The 24,910-nt window shown below is 35.3% G+C and overlaps 3 protein-coding genes across 4 annotated transcripts; 2 read left to right on the top strand and 1 right to left on the bottom strand.

Annotated features, from left to right (window-relative positions):
* The first annotated feature begins 1,845 nt into the window (after nt 1–1,845).
* On the top strand, nt 1,846–6,104 carry LOC145007024 (putative receptor-like protein kinase At5g39000). The gene is made up of 4 exons (XM_078966029.1): nt 1,846–1,977; nt 4,751–5,595; nt 5,689–5,756; nt 5,938–6,104. Exons 1-4 carry the CDS (start codon nt 1,846–1,848, stop codon nt 6,102–6,104), a joined length of 1,212 nt encoding a protein of 403 aa, XP_078822155.1.
* Nucleotides 6,105–6,614: 510 nt separating this feature from the next.
* Nucleotides 6,615–10,234, top strand: LOC145005548 (uncharacterized). 2 transcript variants are annotated; one of them, XM_078964631.1, is made up of 6 exons: nt 6,615–7,763; nt 7,866–8,116; nt 8,781–8,928; nt 9,010–9,146; nt 9,226–9,358; nt 9,774–10,234. In XM_078964631.1, exons 1-6 carry the CDS (start codon nt 6,716–6,718, stop codon nt 10,076–10,078), a joined length of 2,022 nt encoding a protein of 673 aa, XP_078820757.1. In that variant the 5' UTR covers nt 6,615–6,715; the 3' UTR covers nt 10,079–10,234. The 2 variants fall into 2 exon arrangements, with proteins under 2 accessions (XP_078820757.1, XP_078820756.1); XM_078964630.1 differs by having other exon boundaries at nt 6,618–7,763; nt 9,223–9,358.
* Nucleotides 10,235–13,160: 2,926 nt separating this feature from the next.
* On the bottom strand, nt 13,161–23,493 carry SAR1 (SUPPRESSOR OF AUXIN RESISTANCE1). Its single transcript, XM_078963599.1, has 27 exons — nt 23,191–23,493; nt 22,228–22,360; nt 21,831–22,095; nt 21,518–21,578; nt 21,140–21,294; nt 20,776–20,861; nt 20,433–20,537; nt 20,250–20,347; nt 19,986–20,106; nt 19,522–19,704; nt 19,246–19,438; nt 18,350–18,918; nt 18,077–18,239; nt 17,707–17,984; nt 17,434–17,621; nt 16,701–16,777; nt 16,266–16,612; nt 16,113–16,181; nt 15,714–16,032; nt 15,499–15,627; nt 14,686–14,794; nt 14,526–14,576; nt 14,218–14,350; nt 14,018–14,125; nt 13,701–13,838; nt 13,426–13,599; nt 13,161–13,342 (listed from the first exon to the last, which is right to left on the bottom strand). The coding sequence occupies exons 1-27, from the start codon at nt 23,382–23,384 to the stop codon at nt 13,298–13,300; spliced, it is 4,491 nt and encodes a 1,496-aa protein (XP_078819725.1). The 5' UTR covers nt 23,385–23,493; the 3' UTR covers nt 13,161–13,297.
* Between the last annotated feature and the right edge of the window lie 1,417 nt (nt 23,494–24,910).

Below are 24,910 nucleotides of genomic sequence, written 5' to 3'. Positions count from 1 at the left end.
GACCCGAGAAGCACGAAGAGCATCTTAGGGAGTTGTTGGGAGTTCTGAGATGAGAACGGTTGTATGCCAAGTTGTTGAAGTGTGAGTTTTGGTTGCGAGAGGTCCAGTTCCTCGAACATCTTGTTAACCAAGAAGGGATTTTGGTCGACCTGGCCAAAATCGAGGCAGTCATGCAGTGGGAGGTGCCGAGATCTCCTTCAGACATCAGGAGTTTTTTAGGGTTAGTAGGGTACTACCGGAGATTCATACGGGATTTCTCCAAAACTATAGTACCTCTCACTCGTCTGACGAGGAAGGGGGTGGATTTCCGTTGGGGCCCTGAGTAGTAGAGGGCGTTTGAGACCCCTCAACAGCGGTTGCACGAGGCTCCAGTATTGACTCTTCCAGAAGGAGTCGATGATTTTATGGTATTCTGTGATGCCTCCATCATAGGACTAGGGGCGGTCCTCGTGTAGAGAGGATGGGTGATAGCTTACGCATCGCGGCAGCTGAAGCCGCATGAGATGAGATACCCTACACATGACTTGGAGTTGGGAGTGGTGGTATTCGCTCTCAAGATTTGGAGACATTACCTCTATGGGGTCTGATGTACCATATACACAGATCACAAGAGCCTGAGACACATCATAGATCAGCCAAACCTGAACAAGAGGCAGCACAAGTGGCTGAATGTAGTCAAGGACTACGATTGCGAGATCCTTTACCACCCTGGTAAAGCGAATGTGGTAGCGGACGCTTTGAGCCGCAAGTCAGCTGGGTCTTCCACCCGAGCGGTATGTATGAGGATAGCGGTGGATTCTTCGCTTGTGAGCTTGATCAGGAATGCTCAAGTTGAGGGCATGCTACTAGAGAACTAGAAGTTGGAGCGGATCAGGGGTGAGAACACCCGGTTTGTGCAGGATAGTCGGGGATTGTTGACCCGATGCGGTCGGGTATGGGTTTCGATGTCTGGTGGGGTCAGACAGACAATAATGGAGGAGGCTTAGAAGTCTCACTTCTTTATTCACCTAGGACCACCAAGATGTATTGAGATTTGAGTTTGAGTTATTGGTGTTCGTGCATGAAGCGAGAAATTGCTTGGTATGTCGAGAGGTGCTTGACCTGTAGGATGGTCAAGGTCGAGCATTAGAGGCTGCACGGTATGCTGCAATCCCTGGAGATTCCCATGTGGAAATGGGAACAAATCACGATGGACTTCATTACCAAGCTGCCAAGGATGACAAAAGGGTTTGATGCGATATGGGTCATCGTGGATCGATTGACCAAGAGTGCCCATTTTCTGGCCATACGGGAGATTTCATCGACCGAGAGTCAGAGCAAGCGGACCATACAGACCTTCGAGGGCATGTTTAGGGAATATGTTATTGACTTTGGTGGGAGTTGGGATTCCCACTTACCCCTTGCAGAGTTCGCCTACAACAACAACTATCATTCCAGCATTGGCACCCCACCTTTCGAGCTGTTGTATGGGAGGAGATGTCGCACCCCAGTTTGTTGGGGTGAAGTCATACATAGGGTGATTGGATGGATGGAGGTAGTCTTGCAGACTACGAGAACATTCAACAGATTAGGCAGCGACTGCAGACCGCTCAAAGTCGGCAGAAGAGTTACACCGACAGACTCCGATCTGAGTTAGAGTTCCAGGTTGGGGACATGGTACTCCTGAAGGTCTCTCCCTGGAAGGGTGTGATCCGCTTCAGGAAGAGGGGGAAATTGGGTCCTCGGTAGATTGGGACATTCAGGATTATTGCTAGGGTTGGCAAGGTGGCTTACAGACTAGAGCTATTAGAGGAGCTCAATCAGATGCACAATGCTTTTCATGTTTCGTAATTACGAAAGTGCATTATGGATAAGGAGGCGGTGGTATCATTGGATGACATTCAAGTCGATGAGCGTCTGTATTATGTTGAGAGTCCCATGGCCATTCTAGAGAGGAAAGTGAATGTTCTACAAAACAAGGAGATACCTTTGGAAAAGGTACAGTGGGAGCACCGAAGAGGGTCCGAGTGGATGTGGGAGCCGGAGGCAGAGATGTGGGAGCACTATATGGAGTTGTTCACCATGGCAGACTTTGAGGACAAAGTCTAGTTCAAGTGAGAGAGAGTTGTAATGCCCCAATTCCCAGGTATTGATTTATGGTTATAAATTTTCATGATTTCAAGGTCTACTCGACGAGTTGGTTGCTCTGACTCGTTGAGTAGCAGTGGGTTGGTCTACGTGTTTAAGTGACCTACTCGCCGAGACCAAGATAGGACTCGACGAGTAGGAGCTGGAGGATGAAACCCTAATTTCTGGGGTTTTGCACCCTATTTAAGGGATCATTAGCCTCCTCTGGCCTCCTTACAGTGCCTTGAGAGCTCATCAAACCCTACGTGTGTGTGTGTGCTCCATTTGTGTGTTTTAAGCTTTAGAAGAGGATTCTTGGTGAGAAGAGCTTGGAGAACAAGTGACTAGAAGCATGGAGCATGTGGGAATCAGAAATCTACCTTAGTTAGCAATAATTGAAGGTATCAAGTCGTTATCTTGACCTCATTTCCTTCTAGATCTCATTTGGGTGAAGTTTAGGGGTTTTCTAGCATATTGGGAAGTTTTTCTTGTGTATGAGCTAAGATCTGAGGTTTCAACTTCATATCTGAGCTCTCTTGGGTCTCTAAGTCCATAAAGCTTCCAGCTTTTTCAAGTATGAAACTCTCCATAGGTGTAAAACACCATTACAAGCTTGGATTTGTCATTTAGAGTCTTTAGATCCTTGCATACATGTAAAGTTTGCAACTTTACGTGATAAACATGCCTTGGGGAATTGGATATGCAATATGGAACCTTAACATGGCTTAAAAAGCATCTAAATGGATGAAGGACTAAAGGGACTCGTCGAGTTTCATGGTCAACTTGGCGAGTCCGATGAAGATTGTCGTGCAATACTTCTGCATGGACTCGGCGAGTTAGTGGGGTGACTCGACGAGTCAACTAGGGTTTTCCTGACATTGGACACGCATGAACTCAACGAGTTGTAGGGAAACTTGACGAGTCAGTGGGGGGATTTCACAACTACTCGAGTTTTGGAAGGACTCGACGAGTCGGTGACTGCACTTGACGATTTGGGTCAACATGAACTGTTGACCTTGACCGTTGACTTTGATTTTGACCAAGGGTTGATTATTTAACTTCTGGGGTATTTTGGGAATTTATGAACATGGTTGTGTGGAGAATATAGGTGGTGGAGTTTGTGGCGGTGATCCGAGAGTTTGATCTTATCTTTCGAGTCGACAGTTGCGAGGTGAGTTATCCTCACTATACTAAGGGGTCTAAGGCACCAAGGTCGGCCCATTGGATATGATATCTTAGCAATTGGTAGTATGTTTAGTATGAGTTAGTGTTGCATGCTAGTTGTTATTCCAGTTAGGTAGATATGTAGGACTACCTGTGTTGTTATATGATTAGTTGTATGCTCAGTGGTTGTGTTATATGTTGATATGTTATGTGGGATGGGTTGAGGTGATACTGCTCTGTGCGGTAACCAACAAACCCAAGAGCATTCCAGATACGAGCTAAGGGAGACTCGTACTGTGGGCTTGAGAGCATTCCAGTTACGAGCTGAGGGAGACTCATACTGTGGGCTTAATGGCAAGCGAGATGTGAGATGTGGGCCCGTAAGGAAATCCAGACTCACACTGTAGGACCATGGGGGTAATCCAGTCTGTAAAGCTATGAACCCAGTACATCTTGTTGTTTATATATGTGTTATGTGCAGTGTATCAGTATTTTGGGGGATCTCACTAAGCCTCGGGTTTACAGTTTCAGTTTATTGTTTCAGATACATCAGGGGATCGCGACAAGGCGAAGGCTTGATCGTACATCTCCTCATGTTTTGTTTATGTTTCTGGGAAAACTCTGATATAGACTATTTTGAAAACAAATTGCTAATAATTGTTAGTTTTAAATGTTTTGAAAATTTTTAAATTGGCTTGAATTCTATGGGTGTTACAAAAAGTCATTAACACAGGCTCTCAACATGTCCTCAAGAGTCTGTATAGTCCGCTCACTCTGGCCATCCGTCTGCGGATGATAGGCTGTACTGAAGTGCAGTCGTGTGCCCTGTATGTGCAATGTACAAGCCAGATTGCATGTACGCTTAGCTTACAACTGAGTACGCCCCACATACTCATCCAGGAGGGTTTTGGCCTTTTGGGCTTGGGTGTTTAAGTTCTTAATAGGCCATCTGAATATGAGTTTCTTGGGATAGGAATTTTGGTTGGGCTTTAGGGTAAGGCCCATGAAAGTGGTTTGGGCCCAATTTGGAAAATTGGTTCAGAAGGTAATTTACTTAATTCTAATTTCAGGTTTCTGAAACTCATAATTTTGTGTTATTAGTTATTGAATCATCTTGTTCGATAATCTGCAGTGTGTAGACAATGGGAAGGATGTTATACACTTAGCAATTATAGATCTATTAACAAGAGTTCTTTGTTTTCACGTGTTTGGCTCTAGTATTATAGTGCTACAAAATATTCCTATATTATTTTAAACGTATATTCAATTCTAATGTTTCATTTGTATAGAGTTAGGTAAGTTTTAGACTTATTGCAACACTACTATCACTCCCAAACACATGTTGGTCGTATCTTAAATAAATATAGTTGATCATGCTATATTTATCCCATATATGATTACATAACTACCCAGGTTTAACCGTAGTGTCCAACATCTAAATAATTGTTCACAACCATGTCGTCCCTTCGAATTTTCTAAGATCCTCTTAGCAATCGATAACTTCAACGAATCATTAGTAATCGGGCATTGGGGATTTGGAAAGGTTTTCAAAGGTAACGTTATCAATGGATCAAGCTTTGTCGTTGTTTCCATTAAGCAGTTAGATTCCATGTCCTCCCAAGGTGAATCGGAGTTCTGGACGGAAGTTAAGATGCTTTCTAAGTTGCGTCACTATCATCTCGTGTCTTTGTTTGGTTACAGTAATTACGAAGAAGAGATGATCCTTATCTACGAATATATGCCGAATGGAACCCTCAAAGACCACCTCCATAAACTTGGAACCCCTCTTTCTTGGGATCAGCGACTCAATATCTGTATAGGTGCTGCTCGTGGGTTAGATTACCTCCACACATGTACCGGGATCGAGTTTGGTGTTATACATCGTGATGTCAAGAGTTCAAATATTCTGTTAGATGATAATTGGGCAGCTAAAATCTCAGACTTAGGGTTGTCCAAAATAGGCGCAACCAATAAGCCATCTACTTACGTCAAGACACTTGTTAAAGGCACATTTGGGTATCTTGATCCAAATTATTTCACAACTGGAATGCTAACCAGGAAGTCTGATCTGTTTTCTTTTGGGGTGGTTTTGTTGGAGGTTTTGTGTTGGAAACGTGCAGTGGATGGAAGTCTTGATGAGGAGCAATGGGGTTTAGTGCCATGGGCTCAAGAATCTATCAAAGAAGGCAATTTAACGAATATAATTGATTCTGGTATAAAGAGTCAAATAACCCCAAAATGTTTGAAGGACTCGCTTATATGCACTCGTAAAAAGAACAAGTCATACACGGTTGTATTAAAACCTTTAATATATTCCTGGATCAGGTATTTAAGTTATTTTAGTGGCGATGCTTTTGGTTTTATGCCATAAAAGTTAACAAATTTATTTTTACTCTAGAATTTTAATGTGAAACTCAGGTACTTTGGTTTGACAAAATTTCACCCTAATATCGATGAGTTACATGAGATGAAAGAGGCTACGAGAAGTAACATGGAGATATCGGGCGTTTTCTAGACAGAGGGGATCAACTTACTGGTAGGTTACCATGTATGAAAGTGATATTTGATCTGGTGATGGTGTCCTACATTAATATGAAGATAAAACATCATAGAGTATCTTGAAAGGTTAATATATCTATATCTTGTGATTATGTACAATAAATATAGTTTCAGAGTGGTGTTTGTTTGAAACCCTAACAAGCCAACGAGCATCAATGTCGGATTTTGGATTTACCTCACTCGCAACAAGATGTGTAGCTGAAGATCCTGAGGCTAGGCCTTCAAGGGAAGAAATTTTGAAGAGGTTGGAGCAAATATATTCTAATAACAAATAATTTATAAAAGATATGAGGTCATACTTCTTAGACTTGGGTTGTTTAATGAGGTACTATACATGATAGATGTACGCTCATTTTTCTACTTTATACTATTCATTTTTGCATGCATCGTAAAATCTTTGCCCATGAAATATTTTTCTTGTTGTAAGTTGAATGATTAATTATTCATGTCATATAAAACGTTTGACTAAAAATAATTCAAAAATAAATTTTAAGAGAGAGCCACGTAGCTTAGCCACGAAATGACCATGCATTTTCCTTGGATGTGTCTTTTATTAAACATTTTATCATACATGCGATCTTAGTCATATTATATCACCAATGAACATAGTATTAATAATATATTTTAAAAGTTAAGACAAATAATGGTTTTTGATAATACAGTTAATAAATGTAATAAGATAAATATAAGAAACAAATAATAATATAATCAGCAGCAATGGCTGCTATTCTTTCGTACGTTGACTATAAAGCTTTTGGAGTAACGTAACGTTGACTTGGTCTCTGTTTAGATGAAGAAGATAGGCTTTGAGTTTTTGTATGGTTGATTATAAATTGTCAGTATCAAGTATGAAGCTACTCATTCTGCCTCTATAACATCAATAATTATGGGCGACGGCAATGAATCTCAGCCCTCGACCTCCTCCTGCATAGAATGGTCACAACCATGCCGTCCCTTCGAATTCCCTGAGATTCTCTCAGCAACCAATAACTTTGATGAATCATTAGTAATTGGGCATGGGGGATTTGGAAAGGTTTATAAAGGTAACGTTATCAATGGATCGAGTGTTGTTGTTGCTGCCATTAAACGGCTTGATTCCATGTCCTCCCAAGGTGAATCGGAGTTTTGGGCGGAAGTTAAGATGCTTTCCAAGTTGCGTCACTGTCATCTCGTGTCTCTGTTTGGTTACTGTAATCACGAGAAAGAGATGATCATCATCTATGAATACATGCCCAATGGAACCCTCGAAGACCACCTCCATAAACTTGGAACCCCTCTTTCTTGGCTTCAACGACTCAAGATCTGTATAGGTACTGCTCGTGGGTTAGATTACTTACACACAGGTACTGGGATTGAGTTTGGTGTCATACATCGTGATGTCAAGAGCTCTAATATTTTGTTACAAGACAACTGGGCAGCTAAAATCTCAGACTTCGGGTTGTCCAAAATAGGGTCAACGAATCGGCCATCTACTATTGTCAACACACTTGTTAAAGGAACTTTTGGGTATATTGATCCAAATTATTACACAACTGGAAGGTTAAATAGGAAGTCTGACGTGTACTCTTTTGGGGTGATATTGCTGGAACTGTTACGTCGGAAACGTGCGGTGGATGAAACTCTTGATGAGGAGCAATGGGGTTTAGTGCCATGGGCTCAAGAATCAATAAAACAGGGCAATTTAAAGAATATAATTGATTATAGTATACGGCGTCAAATATCCCCAAAATGTTTGAGGAAGTTTGTTCGAATTGCAGAGAGATGTTTGCACATTAATCCAAAGCAGCGTCCTACCATGGCTGAGGTTGTGGTGGTTCTTGATTCTGTACTGACCTTACAACAGAAAATTGACAGTTCCTTTCAAGCTGCTGGTAAAACGATATATGGAAGAATGATGTATATGCTTCCGTTACCCTTCCAAGGAGAGAATTTGGGTATTTTTAAGCTCCTAATCATGTGTATAGATTCTTTGAATTTTTGTATGTCCGATTTTGCATATATTATATATATAACCTGTTTGTATTTATATACTTCAGCCAATGATGATTCAAGGCTATCAAGTAATAGCAAGGACAACAACGATTCCACAAATCCTATGAAAGTATTTAAGTTTTCTGATTTGGAAAGGAGTACAAGCAACTTTAGTCAAGATTTGGTCATCGATAGTGATGGTTATGGTGAGGTGTTCTTAGGTTGGGTTGATGAGAAAACATTTGCCCCATCAACAAAGGGTGTTGGAATTACTGTTGCTGTTAAGAAGTACTCTAAAGGTTTTCCACAATGGCTGGTAAGTGTATATATATATATATATATATATATATATATATATATATATATATATATATATATATATAGCACCTGACTTTCGGTTACTTTTACAACATTGTATTTCTAGTTTCTTTTCTTATTGAGCATTGCACTTTGAAAAATCTAACCCTACTTTAGCATTATACTTTAATTTTTATTGTCTTATTTGGACATTATACTTCGAAAAATCCACCCAATCATAATAATGTAAATTACTATATATTTGATGACGTTGCTATAATTTGGTAGATTTCTCAAAGTACAATACTGTAATAGGACAAATGGAAGGAGGATGCTATAATAAAAAAATTAAAAAAAAGTGTGTTGCTGTATCTTGCATTTAACCGTATATGAAAATGCTAAGTGAAGATCACCCAAAATTTCCTCAGATGTTCCTTTTTCTATACAGAAAAAAAAAAATCAAGAACACAAATTTTTACTTGTCTTTGTTTTTTGCCAATTCACTTTGTTTCTGTCCAACCATGGGAAAAGATGGAAATGTGAGGATTCGGATGGAATTAAAATTAGACATATCTCTGTTTTATGATGTGAATGCAACTCAGGAGTCCTTTCTTCGAACAATGTTAGAATTTTTAATTTATAAATTCTTTTGTTGAATATGACTTCAAATTTTGTGAGTTCAGACAGTGGTGACTAGCTGTGTACCGTTGGCTCATCCAAATATTACTAGTCTCTTGGGATACTCTGATGATGAAAAGCCTAATTGCTTGCTTGTTTACGAGCACATGGATATGCATAAGATCCGAAATTTTAGTCGCTACTTATTCGGGAGTAATATACTTGAATCTCTCTCTTAAAAACTAATTTTGAATTATTTTTTACTCAAAAGTTGAACTGTTGCAATGCAAATAGATGTTGTCGAACCACTTTCATGGAAAAGATGCCTTAGGATAATGATAGGAGTAGCCCATGGACTCGATTATTTGCACTCGTCAAAAGAGCAAGTCGTACACGGTGGTATTAAAACCTATAATATATTGCTGGATCAGGTACTTTCAAGTTTTTTAGGGGCAATCTCTTTTTGGTTTTCGGCCATAAAAGTTGATGAATTTATTCTTCTTCCAGAAGTTTAATGCGAAACTCGGGTATTTTGGTTCTGCTAAATTGCACTATAAATTCCATGAATTAGATGACATGGAAGATGCTACTAGAAGTGACATGAATATCATAGGTGATTTACAAGCAAGGGATCAACATACTGGTAAGTTAGCTTGTATACATGAAGTGATATTTGAATGGGTGTCCCACATCAGCTAGACAGTGTCACATCTACTTTCGTTATGTCCTCTCTCTCTCTCTCTCTCTCTCTCTCTCTCTCTCTCTCTCTCTCTCTTTTGGAGAGAAAATCTAGGACTCCACCTATCTAACAACTAGTGCGTTTTGTTTTGTTTTTTTTTTGTTTCAAGACAAATTATTCCCTACAAAGCATAAGAATAAGCCATTTTTGATAAATTGTGGAAACATTAATATGAAAAAATGTAGTTGTAATTGCGAATCTCAAGTCCATATTTGCAAAAGAGCAATAGTTTTTTCTTTTAATATAGCCAAGTTTAGTGGCTTGAAAAGTCCATATATCTACATTTTGCTAGTATAAACACTACAGGTCTTTGTTGCAGGTGATTTGACTGTGAAAGGAGATATCTATAGTTTTGGAGTGGTGTTGTTTGAAACCCTAAAAGGCCAGCGGGCATGGGTGACGAAGTATGGGTTCACTTTGGTAAAATGGGTATTGCCATTTTTAGATGACATAAGCAAGCTAAGACTTGTAATAGATCATCGTCTTAATCAAAATTATCCTATAGAAGGTGCTTTTAAATGCATTGCACTCGCAACAAGATGTGTAGCCGAAGATCCTAATGATAGGCCTTCAAGTAAAGAAATTTTGAAGAGCTTGAAACAAATATATTCCCATAACAAATAGTGGATAAAAGATATGATCTCATAATTCTTAGATTTTGGTTGTTTAATGGGAGACACTTGTTTAAACTTTATTTGTTTTGGCCTTTTAGTTGTCTTGTTTAAATTCTCATGATAGATGAAGAGTCAATTTTTTTGCTTTATACTATTCATTTTTACATGGTAAAATCTTTATTGTTAGTCGTTAGACCATCTCCATCGGATTTTCAAACTCCTTGCAAGTACATGTAGGATCTCCTATTGCTATACTTGAAAGCCTTGCAAAGGCTCTAGTTGGTCCCACTATATATATTTAAATCTTTTTCATATATTAATATATTAGTCGTTAATATAATTATACGTTAGATACATTTTTATTTATTTATTTATTTTACAAATACATTAACAATGATAATTGGTAATTACAGATTTTAACTTATTATATTTATGTTATAGCAATTCATAGGTCGATGATCCTCAATTTTTTTAATAAATTAACTTTATATATATATATATATATATATATATATATATATATAAAGTAATTGTTGATGTAGTAGTGGAGACCACATTTAAAAGATGAGTGTTATTGCACTGAAGTAAGTAGTCATTACAAAATTGATGTAGTACAATCGAAAGACTAGTGGCATTGTGATGTGGATGGCATTAGTGTATCTCATATCAGTGTGACATGGTCCAATACTCCAATATATACATTGGACTCTCTCTTCTCTTCATAAGAACTATTTTAAAGAGAAAAATCTTGCACTCCACATATATCTTACATTTACCCACGAAATGTTTTTTATGTTATTTTAAATCAATCAAAATGTGATTCAGGTTTAATGTGCTTGTCCAAGAAACTTAAAATGACCCTTTATATATAATGCTGCCCAAAAGCAGAAGAAAACTCATTATAAAGGGTTTTTGTAAGCTAAATATACCTAACCCAGATATTCATATGCTACGTAAGCAAGAACATTGCAAAATTACCCTGACCATAGTTATAAATGAAAACATGTAAAAATTATGTAGCCTCCGATTTCTAAACTCAAAAGCATATTAAGGGTGGGGAAAAAAGCACGGGTTGACAATATATTGTTGTCCGTTTCACATTAACGCAATGTACTAATTTTCTCATGATAAATAACAATGTAACTCCCCTCTTTCATCAAAATAACATCAATTTTGTTTGCCGAGACTTTGGTCTCTTCCAAAAAAAAACTGTAAATAACAGACAACAAAACAATACTTCAACAACGAATTATACAATCTAGAACATTTATTTGCCGTAAAATACGTAAGTTGTTACTCTTATAACCTGAATTTTGAAACTTAAAAACGTGCAAGCTTTATCAGCATCGTAGCAACTAGCATCTAGCACCAATGCCTTATGGGAGTACATCCTTCTAAATTGTGATGATTTTTCACTCCAATATCCACAATTTTTTGGCACGTTTTAGTCAATTGGGCCTGGAAATTAAATCAATAATATTTTTGAAGAAATATTAACCTACTCGACTAATAGGAATTAAAATTTACTAGACGTTTAGTTGACAAACAATGTTATGAAAAGTTTATTTATTTTTATATTTCGAAGTTGATTTTTTTAATGTCAACAAAAAGTGGAATATAAATTAAAAAAGAGGGATAATCACAAAAACATTAATTTATTATATTAATTGGAATTCAGATGTACGTGTAGTTTTTTTTTTTTTTTTTTGAAAGAGCAAGATGTACGTATAGTTGGCAAACAATGAAATGAAATGAAATCCAAGTTTACCTATTTCTTTCTATATTTCTATTTGATTTGTAAATATGTCAAAAAATTTAATATAAATTTTTTGAAGGTTGGCTAAAAAAACACTCCAATATTTCATTTAGACGTCATATTTGATTTTTAAGGTTTTTTTATTGATTAAATTAACATTGTTTTTTGAAAAAATAAATTATAAATAGTTTATTATTAGTTGATTTTTAATAAAAATATTTATAAGTGATGTCAAATCTAACTGCACCTATTTTTTTATTAAAAAAAATGCATAATCACAAAAATGATAAAGACTAGGGCCTCTAGGTATCTTAGAACCCCATGAGTGTGGGTGTAATGTGTATGTTGACTTTTCACACACATGTCCCATCAAATGGGAGTTTTTTAGCAACACACTATATAATCTATCTTTTGTTGTTTTGCGACACTTCCCCAATAGTTAAAGAAACTCTCCCAAAATTCTCTTGAGCGCACATTTCACGATCCTTTCTGTGAACATTTCTTGCAACCAATTTCCAAACTCATTTCATGAAATGTCTTTTCATGCTATGCTTATTAGCATGTTGCAAACCAAACTCCTAACTTATTGTCCTTTTACCAAGATAACTTTCCATGCACTAGAAACAGGTTGTGATGCCCTAAACTTATTTTGCAAAATGATTTTTTAAAGTATTACTATTTTCAAGTTATACTTTGATTATTTAACATGTTGGGTCAACATGGTAGTATATATACTTATAAAAACTCCTAAACTATTGTATTTTTACCAAGATAAATTTTCGTGCAACAGAAAACATATCATTTCACAAAATGGCTTTTTCATATTTTTCTAGTTATGATTTAATTATTTAACATGTTGAGTCAATATGGTAGTGTATTTACTTAACCAAACTACTAGTTTTTAGCACAGCTAATTTGCCTGGATATTGTTTTACGAACTAGGAACATCTTAAACCCTAATCCATTTTCAACAAATGGTTTTTCCGTTCATTTTTTTTTCAAGTTAGGCTTTGATTATTTACAGTGTTGGGTCAATGTGATATATTTATTGTTTAACAAACCAACATGTTAAAGAACCCTCACCTGTTTCCAATAGTAATATATTTATTTAATTCAATGTTATTTCCTTTCTTAAATTATGTGTTGAATGGTTGATCGCATTTGTTTGGTCATTGTGATTTTTACAAGACAGCCTACAGCAGAGAATATTGGAAGTCGTTGTCTTACTTTAAAGAGTATCCCAAAGGATACAGAATGAAATTAAAATTCCTCGCATAAGGGAAAAAAATTAAAAAAATAAAATGGAATTGAATAGAAAGAAGCAAAAGATGAGATATTAAAACATGCAAAACCATTCGAAACTATAAACTTGTAAAATCAAGGATGATATATTTGTTTGGATATGTCATATGTAATGTTACAACGACAATGAACTTTTACATTTAGAGTGTGATTAGATAATCTGATTATCAATTAAGAGGTTGCAGAGGCCATCACATCGTCTGAATCCACTTTTAGCTGTTGGATAAAACATCAACAAAGATTGTAACTTTCACCTAGCTATTCCACAATTTTATATATGTAAAAAAGTTATACTTTACCTGATGAAAGTGCTTGAGTAGAGCTGTTTGCAAGAGGCTTCTTAGCTTTTCACATTGATCAACCATATGGTCTGAACTGATTAAGTCCCCAAGCTTACACCACAACCGTTCAATTGTTGTGTATGGAAACCAGACTGCAGATGTTCTCTTCCTACCAACAACATCAGCTGGTCTCTGCAGGCAAATATAAGAAATAATTAAAACTATTGAATTTTAAAAACAACAGCTAGTAAAAGCTGATTAAAACTATAATAAAAACTGAAGACATTACATACCAGTGATGCAAGGGATTCAATATAATGAAGCAGGAGATTGGTAGCCTCTGGATATCTCCCATAATCAACATAAAGTTGGAACAGTGATGCAGGACTTGATTCAGCCCCAGACATGCCCCAACTTCCCTTCACTTTCCCCTATCATTTGCAAATAACTTCATCTCTTTAATATAACATCCTACTTTCAATTCTATAATCTAAATGATTTCTTAATTATAATAATTTCTACATGGAAGGAAACTCTCAGTTAATAAATAGAATGTAAATTCAAAAATACTTTTAAGGACCCAAACAGAAGTGGAAAATTACTAAAATACCTTGAACATCTGGACAAGCCAAAGAGGGAGTTCAATCAGTCGATCAGCACATAGAAGGGTTTCTGCAACAATAACTGGCAATCTTGGATGAAAACTTTTATATTTTTCCTGCATTCATAGGATTAAATTAAATGAATTAGTATCGATAATCGAAGCAATAATAACCAGGATACAAAATAAGAGTAAAAGGAGATACTAACTATGTATTGTTCAAGTGCATCCCACTGGTCATTTCCCTTTGAATATTGTGTTGCAGAAACCATGTCATGAGAATCATGAGCAGCCTCGTTGTTTGATGATGTAAGAAGCAGACTCTGCTTTTTAAAATTATCCCTGGAATAAATATCAACAATTATAATCCTACTTCCATCTAAAGATATATAATCACATGAAAAAAAAAAAAGGTTAAATGCAAGATATAGCAATGCAAATAAATAATAGTAAGTTGCTATTTCTTGCATTTAGTCCAAAATAATTAAAACAACAAACAAAGAGTTAAGAGTGAAACCTGGTAGGACAGCATTTGAGGGACATGGCAATAAAAACTCTTTCCAGTTCCCTGAGCAAGAATTTATTGTTCTTCCATCAGCAATAAAAAGGTAAAAAAGTAACAAAGGAAGCATATGGAAAGAGTGAATTCTTTATAGAAAGTGAAAAGTCCAGTATACCTCTTTAATTCTGAACCCTTAAAGAATTTAAGAATTACTGTAAAAACCATATCATATAGATTTGACTGAACCAACAACTCAACCAAGTTTGGTGGAGGCTTCTCAATCCCTGAAAGAGTACCCAAAAACAAATAGTATATTAATTCTCATGGCATTTACTAAACAATAACACAATATTAGATTACAACACTTTCTTCATACATGTATTCATTTTAATTTGTTAATTACTTAAATAAATTTAAATAACATGATAAATTATAAATTATAAATTCAAATCTGCAAAAGAATAAAAATGACGTAAATTAAAATTTTATATTTTTTATTTTCTATTTATAATAATAAAAAAAACCATATATATTATTTACTTATTTAAATTTAGAGTAAACTACAAAATGGTCCCTAGCTTTCTGATTTTTACCACTTTCAATCCAAAATTATAACCGTTTTCAACTTCAGTCCTTATTTCAAGGTTTTATATCGAGTTTTGGTCTCATGGAACTTTGAATATGAAATCTTGAAATAAAGACCAAACTTGAAAAAGGTTTCGATCTTAGAGTAAACATGAAAAAATCAGAAAGCACAGGGACCATTTTTGCAATTTTCTCTTTATTTTATTTTCAAATACATTGATTTGTATGAAAATAATAAAAACTATATAACTTAAAAATGGTAACACACATAAATAAGCTGCACACACAGAGGTTTTGTTACAGCGAAGATACATTAACATTTTTAAAATCTTTGCTGACTTGGCAATGACATAGCACAAATAAGTAATAAACAACAGTCTAAGAAGTCATTCAAAGTTAGTACCTGTAAATGTCCATTTAATATTTGCCAACGAAAGCAAATACTCCGCTGATGTCAGCACAAACTCATTTTCAAGTTTCTCAATATCCATACAGGAATCCAGTTTCTGAACAGGGACATGATCATTAGCTTCTGCAAAAACAAACAAATCACATACATAAATAGATAAATCTGATACTTTCCCAGATAGTAAAAGTAAGCTTTTTTTTTTAAATTACCCTGATCTTGAACTGTAATTCTCGCCTTTTTACTTGGATATAAGTCTTTATGATTAGACTTCCCTTGAAGTGAAGGAGTGATCCATGCACATGATGGATGAACAAGATGAAGTGCATTTATAGTAGCAGAAAGACAATTCAGCCTTTCTTGCAAAGTCAATGATCTGAGCTGGCAATCTTTTAAAGTCGCTTCATTTTTCAGTTGAAGTGAATGAAGATACATATAAGTTGCAGCCTTACGCCAATTATGCTGATGCATTTCAAAGGCATATAGTAATTTATAAGGGTTTGGTTTCACCAAAACATCTGAACGCTCTGCCTGCAGAACAAACATATTTTGAATTATTAAAACTCCAAAAAAGATTTATTACAATAAAAAAATAATTATATATTACACACCTTCCAAGCAAGCTCCTGCTCTACTTTCTCAGCTAAACCAATTAATGGTAATTGGCCATCACAAAGAATCTACAAACAAAAGATATTGTAAAAAATTTGTAATCCATATGACTCAAAAGAAATGGATAAGTGCAAAAAATATATGAAAGTAACCTTAGTTGCACCACGTTCATAAAGAACGATGATAAAACGCCTCAAGCAGATGTATTTGCTTTCTTCATCTGGATTTGAAATAATGGCACAATATGCATCATGGTAATTGCTCAAATCAAGTGTAAACTTGAATACATTGGCCCAAAGTCTTCCTTTAGCAATATTTGGAGATTCGTTGAGAAAATCTGCCCCTGAATAAGTGTCTTTAAGGCCCAAAACTTCATCAACTTGTTCAAGTGCAGCAAGGGCAAATTGGCATGCTCCTGCGCTCATATTATATTGCTCAAATATCTGCATTGCCCATTGATAGTAATGAAGTTTCCATGCTGCAGGGGAGACGTGATCAGCTGCAGACAAGTGTGTTATAAGAACCATGGGGTATCATATCAACAAAATATTCCACTTTTAAGCATCCAGAATTTTAGATAGACTTACAGATGCCAAGGTGAGGCATTCCGGATTCATATGATAAATTCTGCAATGACTTTGATGCCCCTTGCAAAGATGCAGCTCTAGAAACACAACAAACATATCAGCTTTTAAAAGCATAATGCTTTTTACCATTAAGTGACGTATGGATAAAGTGCTAAGAGGATGCATGATGTCAGTCTGGAATAAATGCATTAAGTCAAAAAGAAACACCACTATATATATTTGTCTATTTTGTCGACTGGATGAACTATCTAAATGTGAGTAAATGACCCTATTACCCTTCTGTACATATGAAGTCAAAAAGAAACACCCCTGTGTATTGTCCTTTTTTGGATGAATGAACTGTCTGAATGCGAGTCAATGACTGTTTTACCCTTCTTTATGTATTAAGTCAAAATAAAACAGACCTGAATATCTGTCCCTTTCTTAGGCTAAATGAACTGTCTGAATGTGAGTAAATCAAATGACTATTTTACCCTTTTGTATGTATTATGTCAAAAAGCATCACCCCCTAATGAGCTGTCTGAATGCGAGTATATGACCATTCTACCCTTTTGTATGTGTTAGGTCAAAAAGAAACACATCTACATATATTTGTCTCTTTTTTGACTAAATGAATGAACTGTTTGAATGTGAGTAAATGACCATTTTACCCTTCTGTATCCGTAGCCATCAAACTAAAAGATGATGAATGATAAACGATACATTAATAGATGATATGTCATATAACACATACCTAAAAAAGCAAGAAATAGCTTCATTAACTTTCTTTTCAGTAGAACCCCGTGGGGCTTGACGATGTGCTTGTGAAAGAAGACAGCAGCCAAGAAGGTGAAGAAGGGTGCACCATTCATTGTTTACACCCTGAATACCACTAGATGTTTTCTCCTTGAGTATATTTTGGTTCACCATTGTAAGAAGATGCTTCAAAAACAAAGATATATACAAACTTTTTACTATGTTTCTTGATATTATAAAAAATTGTTTGTAATGACACAAAGAAACAAACCTCAACAGCATCAAACTGCCCATGTTTAAGCAAGATCAAAGCAAGCATAGTTGAGTGAGTAGAAAAAGAAGATGACACGTCATCACTCCTTCCCCAAACTATCCGGCTTATGAAGTTTCTTACTGGAGCAATGAAAGAGGTGGGATTTGGAAGGTGTTTTGAATCAACACGGTTTTGATCTTTGAAAAAACTTTGATGATCAAGTAACAAAATAAAAGCCAATGTAAAGTCACATTTTCCAAGCTTGTCATTCCATGATCTTCGATCAATGCTGTTATCTGATAGAGTGTATTCATGAAATGTGAAAACTAAAAACACAGACTAAAAAAATGATTAGGTGAAGACTGAAGAGTTTATAAAATATGGTTACCAATTTGTAATAAGGAGAGTTGAGAACTGAAATCTTCTATGGCAGGTGATTCAGAAGGTGTGGTTGAGAAGAAATGTATTATATGCCACTCAGTAATAATTTCTTGAATCAATGGAAATAATTCAAGTTGCACCCTGGAAACATCATCAGGTGACATATTTATCTGCATATGTAAATTTAAAGAATAAGGTTCTAGCTTTGTTTTGACTTTATTCTTGTATGTATGTACTATGTATATATGCATAAACATAGAATAAAACATCAAGTGCTGACCTGGCCACCCAACTTCACCATGTAGCTCAGCAGCAATAGTATCCCCACTGCAGATTCAAACATCACTTGAGCAACTTGTGAAGTTGCTTGAACTGTTATGCAAGTACTAATATCAAAAACAGCTTCAGAACCCAATTTCTGTTCATTCTTTTGAGGCACTAAATAGTTCAAGTATTTCAATACAACATCTACAACTTTGTCCCATGTTGAAGCTTTTTTGTAGAGACCATGAAGAGATAAGAACATATGCACAGAGAACTTCCTTAATGCTTTGTGGTCATCAATTTCCTTTTTCCAAGCATTATCAACACCTAACTCTGAGACATGAACAGCTGCTATTGAAGAAGTGTATCCGGTTTCTAGAACCTTCAAGAAACGTCCAACAATGTCTTCAGGGGACATAGATTGTTCACTGAAGAAAGATTCGTAAAATAAAGCAGGGGTGCCTTTTCCTAGCTGTTGGCTAAGACTATTTGTGCATGACAAAACCTCACAAAGTAATTCCTGTTCAAGATCATTTGATAAGTTGATCCTTGAGCTTGCAGATTCACCAAGTTCATCAAAAGATCCTATATAGCAAAGGAAATATTGAGAATGTTATATAGAAATTAAACATTGTGTTCAATTTATGTTACTAATCATGTTTGTCATTAAAAACAATTCGATTTGTGTTGTTATTAATATAAAAATGAACAGTTATTTATAGCAGTTCTTAAAGAAACAGTTTTTTGTTATTTACCATCATTTCTAAACAGAAGGGTAAAATGGTCATTTACTCGGCTTCAGACAGTTCATTCAGTACATTCTGATTGAACTCTTAGATTTTTTTGGGTGATCAATGTATAAAAAACTCAATATGTAAATCTACTAAAAAAAATCTTTATATGTAAACATACCAAGGGCAAGAAGCTCTATATCTTCCAAGCAACGCAATAGAGAAACTGATGATTTTCTTATTAAACCAATCGCACCACTTGATGTATCAAAAAGTAATCCACATGCTGCATTCTTCTTATCCCAATTGTAAAAATAGTGTTCACAGAAGTTTCTCCAGCAGTTTATAAGTGAAAGTGGATTCCTGGAAACACCCTATCACAATTAACATGGTTAACAAAACTACCTTCATAAAAAGAATAACAAATAATAACATAACTATAGTTATAACTTCAAACCTCATGCTCGATTACAGAAATAATCTCCTTTTTTAGTCCATCAGCAGTTAAAGAGTGAAACTCAGAATCAGTCAAGTGTCTGTTATGATCTTGTAGTGTTTCTCGGATAACAGAATTATGGAAAATGCCTGGAAGAAATAGCATACGCATGAAGACTGAAGACACACGAGGGGCAATTTGGTCCTGCAAAATTACAGGAAATAGCAACACGCTTTACTCTTTTTTACCAATATAGGCAATGTAATGTGTTTTTTAACCATAATACATACATTTTTTTACTCAAAATAGAAACATACTTGCATCTGTTTCCTGATAATAGCAATATGTAACATAAAACTTGTAAGCATTGTACAAGCTTCTGGTTATATATTGCTATTATCAGTAAAAAAATGTAAATACATTGCTATTAGGGGTAAATATAGCGTAAAAAAATTAAATGGCAAAAACTTCACACTTCACAGCACCTTTGTGGATGAATATAGTGAATGAGCAAGCCAAAGAAGATCATATGCAGCATTGTTAGAGCTTTGAAATAGTTGTTCAGCAACAACTGTTTCTTGTAAGCAAAAGCGTTGCTCGAATTCCCTAACATTTGCAAAAAATAATCAGATATTATAATCAACTAAAAATAGAAATTCAAACCAAAAGTGTGACACAAGTCGATAAAATCACTAATATAAACAGTAGAAATGCATAAATATAGCAAGACTTTGTAATAGAAGCCTTACCCACGCTCACATGGACTTAACAAGTTGTGCAAAACCAGTCCCTGTTCTTTGAGTATCCAAATTTTATTTGAAGAAAGTTTGACATCAATGAGTGGACCCTAACAAAATCCCAATGATGAGAGTTGGAGATTTTACATGAAATTTTCTAAATTAGAGCAAGGAATATTTGATAATATGACTCACCCCTTCCATGGAGATGTTCATTGTTGAAGGCTCAATAAAATAATTAGTCTTCCCTCCCATACTAAGATGCAAACTGTATACAGATATCATCTCCCTATCAACTTCCTAAAAGTTTAAGAGGGAAAAAATTAAAAAAATGTATATGTTTACAAGTGTCCTTAAAGAGAGCTCAAAGAAATTAACTTGCAAAATATAGAAGTCACTTTGAATCTGGAGTTCTGGACCTTACTATTTTTATAATAAGGATGAATTAAGTAGCAATAAAATCACTAATGGGATAAAACAAGATCATAAATGAAATCATTATTGAAGAGAGTTATTAGTTTAAACGCATTGGAAATACCGGCTTAGGCTTATGCAGAACTGCAAGAGGTAATATACTTGTATCATGGTTATTTTCTCCTGCCCATAACCTCATGAATGTAGCTCCTAAAATCATACAAAAAAGAAATTAATGGCAAATTGACAATAACCACAATATACTTCATTATTTCAGATATGAGAATAGATAAACATCAGAACATGTTTCCACTTGTGCACTTGCTGGAAAGCAGAAAAGGGTTCAAATAACTATAATGTTGCATTTAGAGGTCCTTTTTTCAGATAAAGAGTTCACGGATTAAGAAATTCCATTAACAAAGACTGATATTGCAAAACAAAAAAAAAACAAAAAAAAAAAAAAAAAAAAAAAGGATAACAGGACTTGCCTTCCAATGTTGAAGCATTCATGGTATAACTCAGAAGTCTACTAAAACTCAAAAGGTCCCACAATTGTAAAACTCCATCTAAATGTAACACAAGGAGAAACCTTTTCCCTTGAATATGTAAACATACCAGATCCTTCACCGGGGCTATGGTCCTCCTGTATGATAATTAAGAAAACAGTTTAATCAATTTGAAACAATAGTATATAGTTTATATTTTACTATATAACTCGGAGTGCAGAAACACTGCAACTCTAATATTCAGATACATCATGATGATTCAGTGAGCTTTTACAGCATTCTAAAAAGATAAAAGATTGCCTAAACCAGTCTCAAAGCATATTTTCTAAAGAAAATTAAACAACAGAAGTTAAAAATTACCTCGACATTAAACTCCACAATCGACCAAAACTGGAATCATCTCGTAGTTCATGCAGAAAACCTAAGATTTAATTGAAGTATCGTTAAAAACTATGTTAATTTTCCACATGTCATAAGAATCCATGGAAGTTAATAAACAACATGACAGATAGTAGCATGTGACAAGACCACACACAATAGCACATCCTTTCAGGCTTTCGTATTACAAGGTAAATCAAGACTAAGTATAGGGAAACCGTATGATTAAACACATCTGAAAGCAAATTTATGTAAATATGTACACTGAGAATGTAAGAGAAAAGTAGCCTGTAACCTGGATCACTAGAATCAAGAAAGCCAAGTCGGAAACAACCAACCAATCCAGTCCTTCCACCTATTACAAGACACCCCATGGTTGCTGATATGGCTGTAATTGCTCCATAATCACCATAATTTTGAATAGAAAACTCAACAACATCACTTGGTGGGAAAACAGTGCATGATGCATAGTTAGTTATATCAGTCAGTCTAATAAGGTATGCAACTCCAGCAATAGTCAATGCATAAAGCATGTATGGGTTCTCAAGTGAAGTAGGAACCTACAAAAGAAGATATCACATCAGTATGATATATTTGCACGTAAAACATAACTTTGAAATGAAATTAAAAGGGGCTGCCAAACATAGAATGATAGAAAAAGAAAAAGAAAAAGAAAAAGAAAAAGAAAAAACCTCTTTTTTGCATATAAAAGCAAATGGGCATAGAGCATTAGCAAATTCAAGCCGCAATCCAACCCTTGGGAATTCTTCAAAACTGTGGAATTCGACTATCTCCAGGACATTTGGACAACTCTGGTCTATTCTCCTGTTATATCACAAGTCATCAGCATGAGACATGTATGCATACTATTTATCTTGGCATAATGACTTTGATGGTTTTTATATGATTATGTTTCAATTCAGTTTTATATGGAGTACCCTTTATAATATATTACAACTTGATGATAGATTCATGATGGATGTCCCACCCATGTGTCACGATCTACTGAAATTATAATCTTATTTTAACCATAGGCACTTCTAGATGCTAACAAAATTGGAGCTTTTATTAGCAGGATGTGTTGCTAGTAGGTACCCCCATACTTCAAATCTCAATAGTTGCTTAGTGTTTACTATAACAATTTGGTTATGTTGAAACTTGTGGCTTCATAGCAAGAGAAGGAATGACAAGAGCAAAAAGGGCTTAGTGATATGGTGTATGTGAGCCTGTGAGGTACAATCAAACTCATCAGGAGCAATATTCTCCTCATATACTCCATCCACTTGCCTATGTAACATCAACAATTGCAATGAACAGATTGCTAAACATTACCAGCATTAGCATTATTGATCATTCTACATGAACTTTTAAGATAGTATCTGGTTACAAGGCAACTAGGAGCGTTAAATCAAAAACGAAGTTGTATGAATCTTTATATGACTGGTTATGTTGACTTTTCATGGTCCAATTTTAGAATTGACAGCATACATAAAGCTGCTATGGAGTCAAATCGACATGTTTATCTCTTTACTGAACACAGAGTATGCAAGGAGCAAGGGACAAGGGGGCAAGGTTTAGCCGTACACTATTAAGAAAAACAAAGCGAATGAAAGTATATATTTAGCAGCAACACGGTAAGAATGCTTTAGGTTTACCAAATGAAATAGGTAGGAGGGTCTCCAATACTGCAGCATGATGATACGTCGACGGTAAGAGGAGCAAAGGGCTCAGGCGATGGTGGAGGCGACATAGAAGTAGTGGTTGAAGGGACAGCGATGCTGAACCATTTGATAGAATCGCTGCCGATTATCGGAACCTCCATACCGGCAAAAGACGACCGAGCTGCCATCGATCGTGGTGGAGCCACGGAGGGTTTGTGCTGAAAACCTAGTCTAGTAACTGTAGTAGAGCGAGGGAAGGGTTTAGGGAGGGTATGGAGGGAGATCCGGGGTAGAAATTTTAAATGAAAAATATGATAATTTGATTAATTTCCAATCCATTGTAAAGTTTGTATCGATACTTTTTTAATCAGGCTTAGTTTGGTCATCATATATTAACCTCTTTAGTTATTTAACCTCTTTAGTTATTTCATGGGATAATGAGCATCAACTTTCAACTTTGCTCATATTTAGTTATTAATTTTTTTTCTGTGACTCTTAAGTTATTTGAAATTGTTTACATTTTATACATTTTACGTTTATGACCCTAAGCGTAAAATGTGACAATTTCAAATAATTCATGGGTAAATCAAACACAAAAAGGTTTAATGATTGAATATGAACAAAATCCGAAGTTTGTTACCCTTAAATGGTTCTAAATGTTATTAAAAATGAGCACAAGCGGAATATGGAGGTCACAAAAGTGAAGATGTTGTAGTAATCGTGTAATATACATTTATCGTAGAATGTAGAAACGACTTCAATCACATAGAAATTGAAGGAAAAAATGTTGTGGTTTCCGGCAAGTACTTAGAACATAGGCGATGGTTATCACTCTAAATGGTGGAGACGGTCGTTGTAGATCGTATGAGGAATAGAGAACATAGGATGAAGAAGTGTGTAGATAGTGCGATGTTAGATTTGAATGAAGTTTTTTTCTTTATGACACGAGCTTTAATCAGAGAGTGTGGATGCATAAGATCAGGGTCGTGGAGCAGTACATGAGTAATCTAGGTGCTAACTTTCTATACATTGTGCATTTTGCCCAGTTTTCTCTTTTTTAACTTTCAACTCGTTTTGTCGATACTTTCTTCCTATTTATTACTTGCATCTACCTTTTCTATTTGTATGTTGGTTGTATATTGTAATGTCCACAAATTCGGGCTAGTTAACTTAGAGACAATAAGCGTTAAAAATAACTTTTTGATAGAAGATTATTTAGAGTAGATAATTTTAACCAAAGTTATAGTATATGTCACAAAGATTTTATACATATAAAGAATGTTAAAACCCGACTTATATCAAAGAAGTTATGACCCGTCAAAGTTTTGTGACAAAACCAGCACAACACCGCGAATTGTAAAAAGTGAATTTTTGATAAACTATTTGTTAGCCTTAGCAATCTAAACGACAGTCGTAGTATATGTTAAACCGAGAGCGTGCATATAAAGAACGTCCAAATCTGACTTCGTTTGATGAAGTTCTAATTTTTCTAAGATTCTGCATAGTAATATACAACCCATAAATCAAATTTTAGATTGATCGATTTTTAGCCGACACAACTTAATGAAAATTGAAGATATCATTAATAGGAGTTCAACGATATAAAGACAGTCGAAAACGGACGTCGAATGACAAAGTTATGAATTTTTAACGGACTTTAACTGTCTAAGTCTGTTAAAATATAACTTTAAAATAAAATCAAACCTAGCCGACG

Source organism: Lactuca saligna, chromosome 7, assembly GCF_052625555.1.
Source record: "Lactuca saligna cultivar CGN05327 chromosome 7, ASM5262555v1, whole genome shotgun sequence".
Lineage (NCBI taxonomy): Eukaryota > Viridiplantae > Streptophyta > Magnoliopsida > Asterales > Asteraceae > Lactuca > Lactuca saligna.
This window is presented reverse-complemented; position numbering and strand designations above follow the sequence as displayed.

Excerpts from the sequence above, each read along its gene's own strand:
- LOC145007024 (XM_078966029.1), top strand. The coding sequence starts at position 1,846 with ATGGATAAGGAGGCGGTGGTATCATTGGATGACATTCAAGTCGATGAG. Across the intron at positions 1,978-4,750 it reads AGGAGATACCTTTGGAAAAG|ATCCTCTTAGCAATCGATAA; the intron begins GTACAGTGGGAG and ends GAATTTTCTAAG. Across the intron at positions 5,596-5,688 it reads TTAATATATTCCTGGATCAG|GTACTTTGGTTTGACAAAAT; the intron begins GTATTTAAGTTA and ends TGTGAAACTCAG.
- LOC145005548 (XM_078964630.1), top strand. The coding sequence starts at position 6,716 with ATGGGCGACGGCAATGAATCTCAGCCCTCGACCTCCTCCTGCATAGAA. Across the intron at positions 8,117-8,780 it reads AAGGTTTTCCACAATGGCTG|ACAGTGGTGACTAGCTGTGT; the intron begins GTAAGTGTATAT and ends TTGTGAGTTCAG. Across the intron at positions 8,929-9,009 it reads TAGTCGCTACTTATTCGGGA|ATGTTGTCGAACCACTTTCA; the intron begins GTAATATACTTG and ends CAATGCAAATAG.
- SAR1 (XM_078963599.1), bottom strand. The coding sequence starts at position 23,384 with ATGGCAGCTCGGTCGTCTTTTGCCGGTATGGAGGTTCCGATAATCGGC. Across the intron at positions 20,348-20,432 it reads TGAACATCTCCATGGAAGGG|GGTCCACTCATTGATGTCAA; the intron begins GTGAGTCATATT and ends GGATTTTGTTAG. Across the intron at positions 20,107-20,249 it reads TTAAGTCCATGTGAGCGTGG|GGAATTCGAGCAACGCTTTT; the intron begins GTAAGGCTTCTA and ends TGCAAATGTTAG.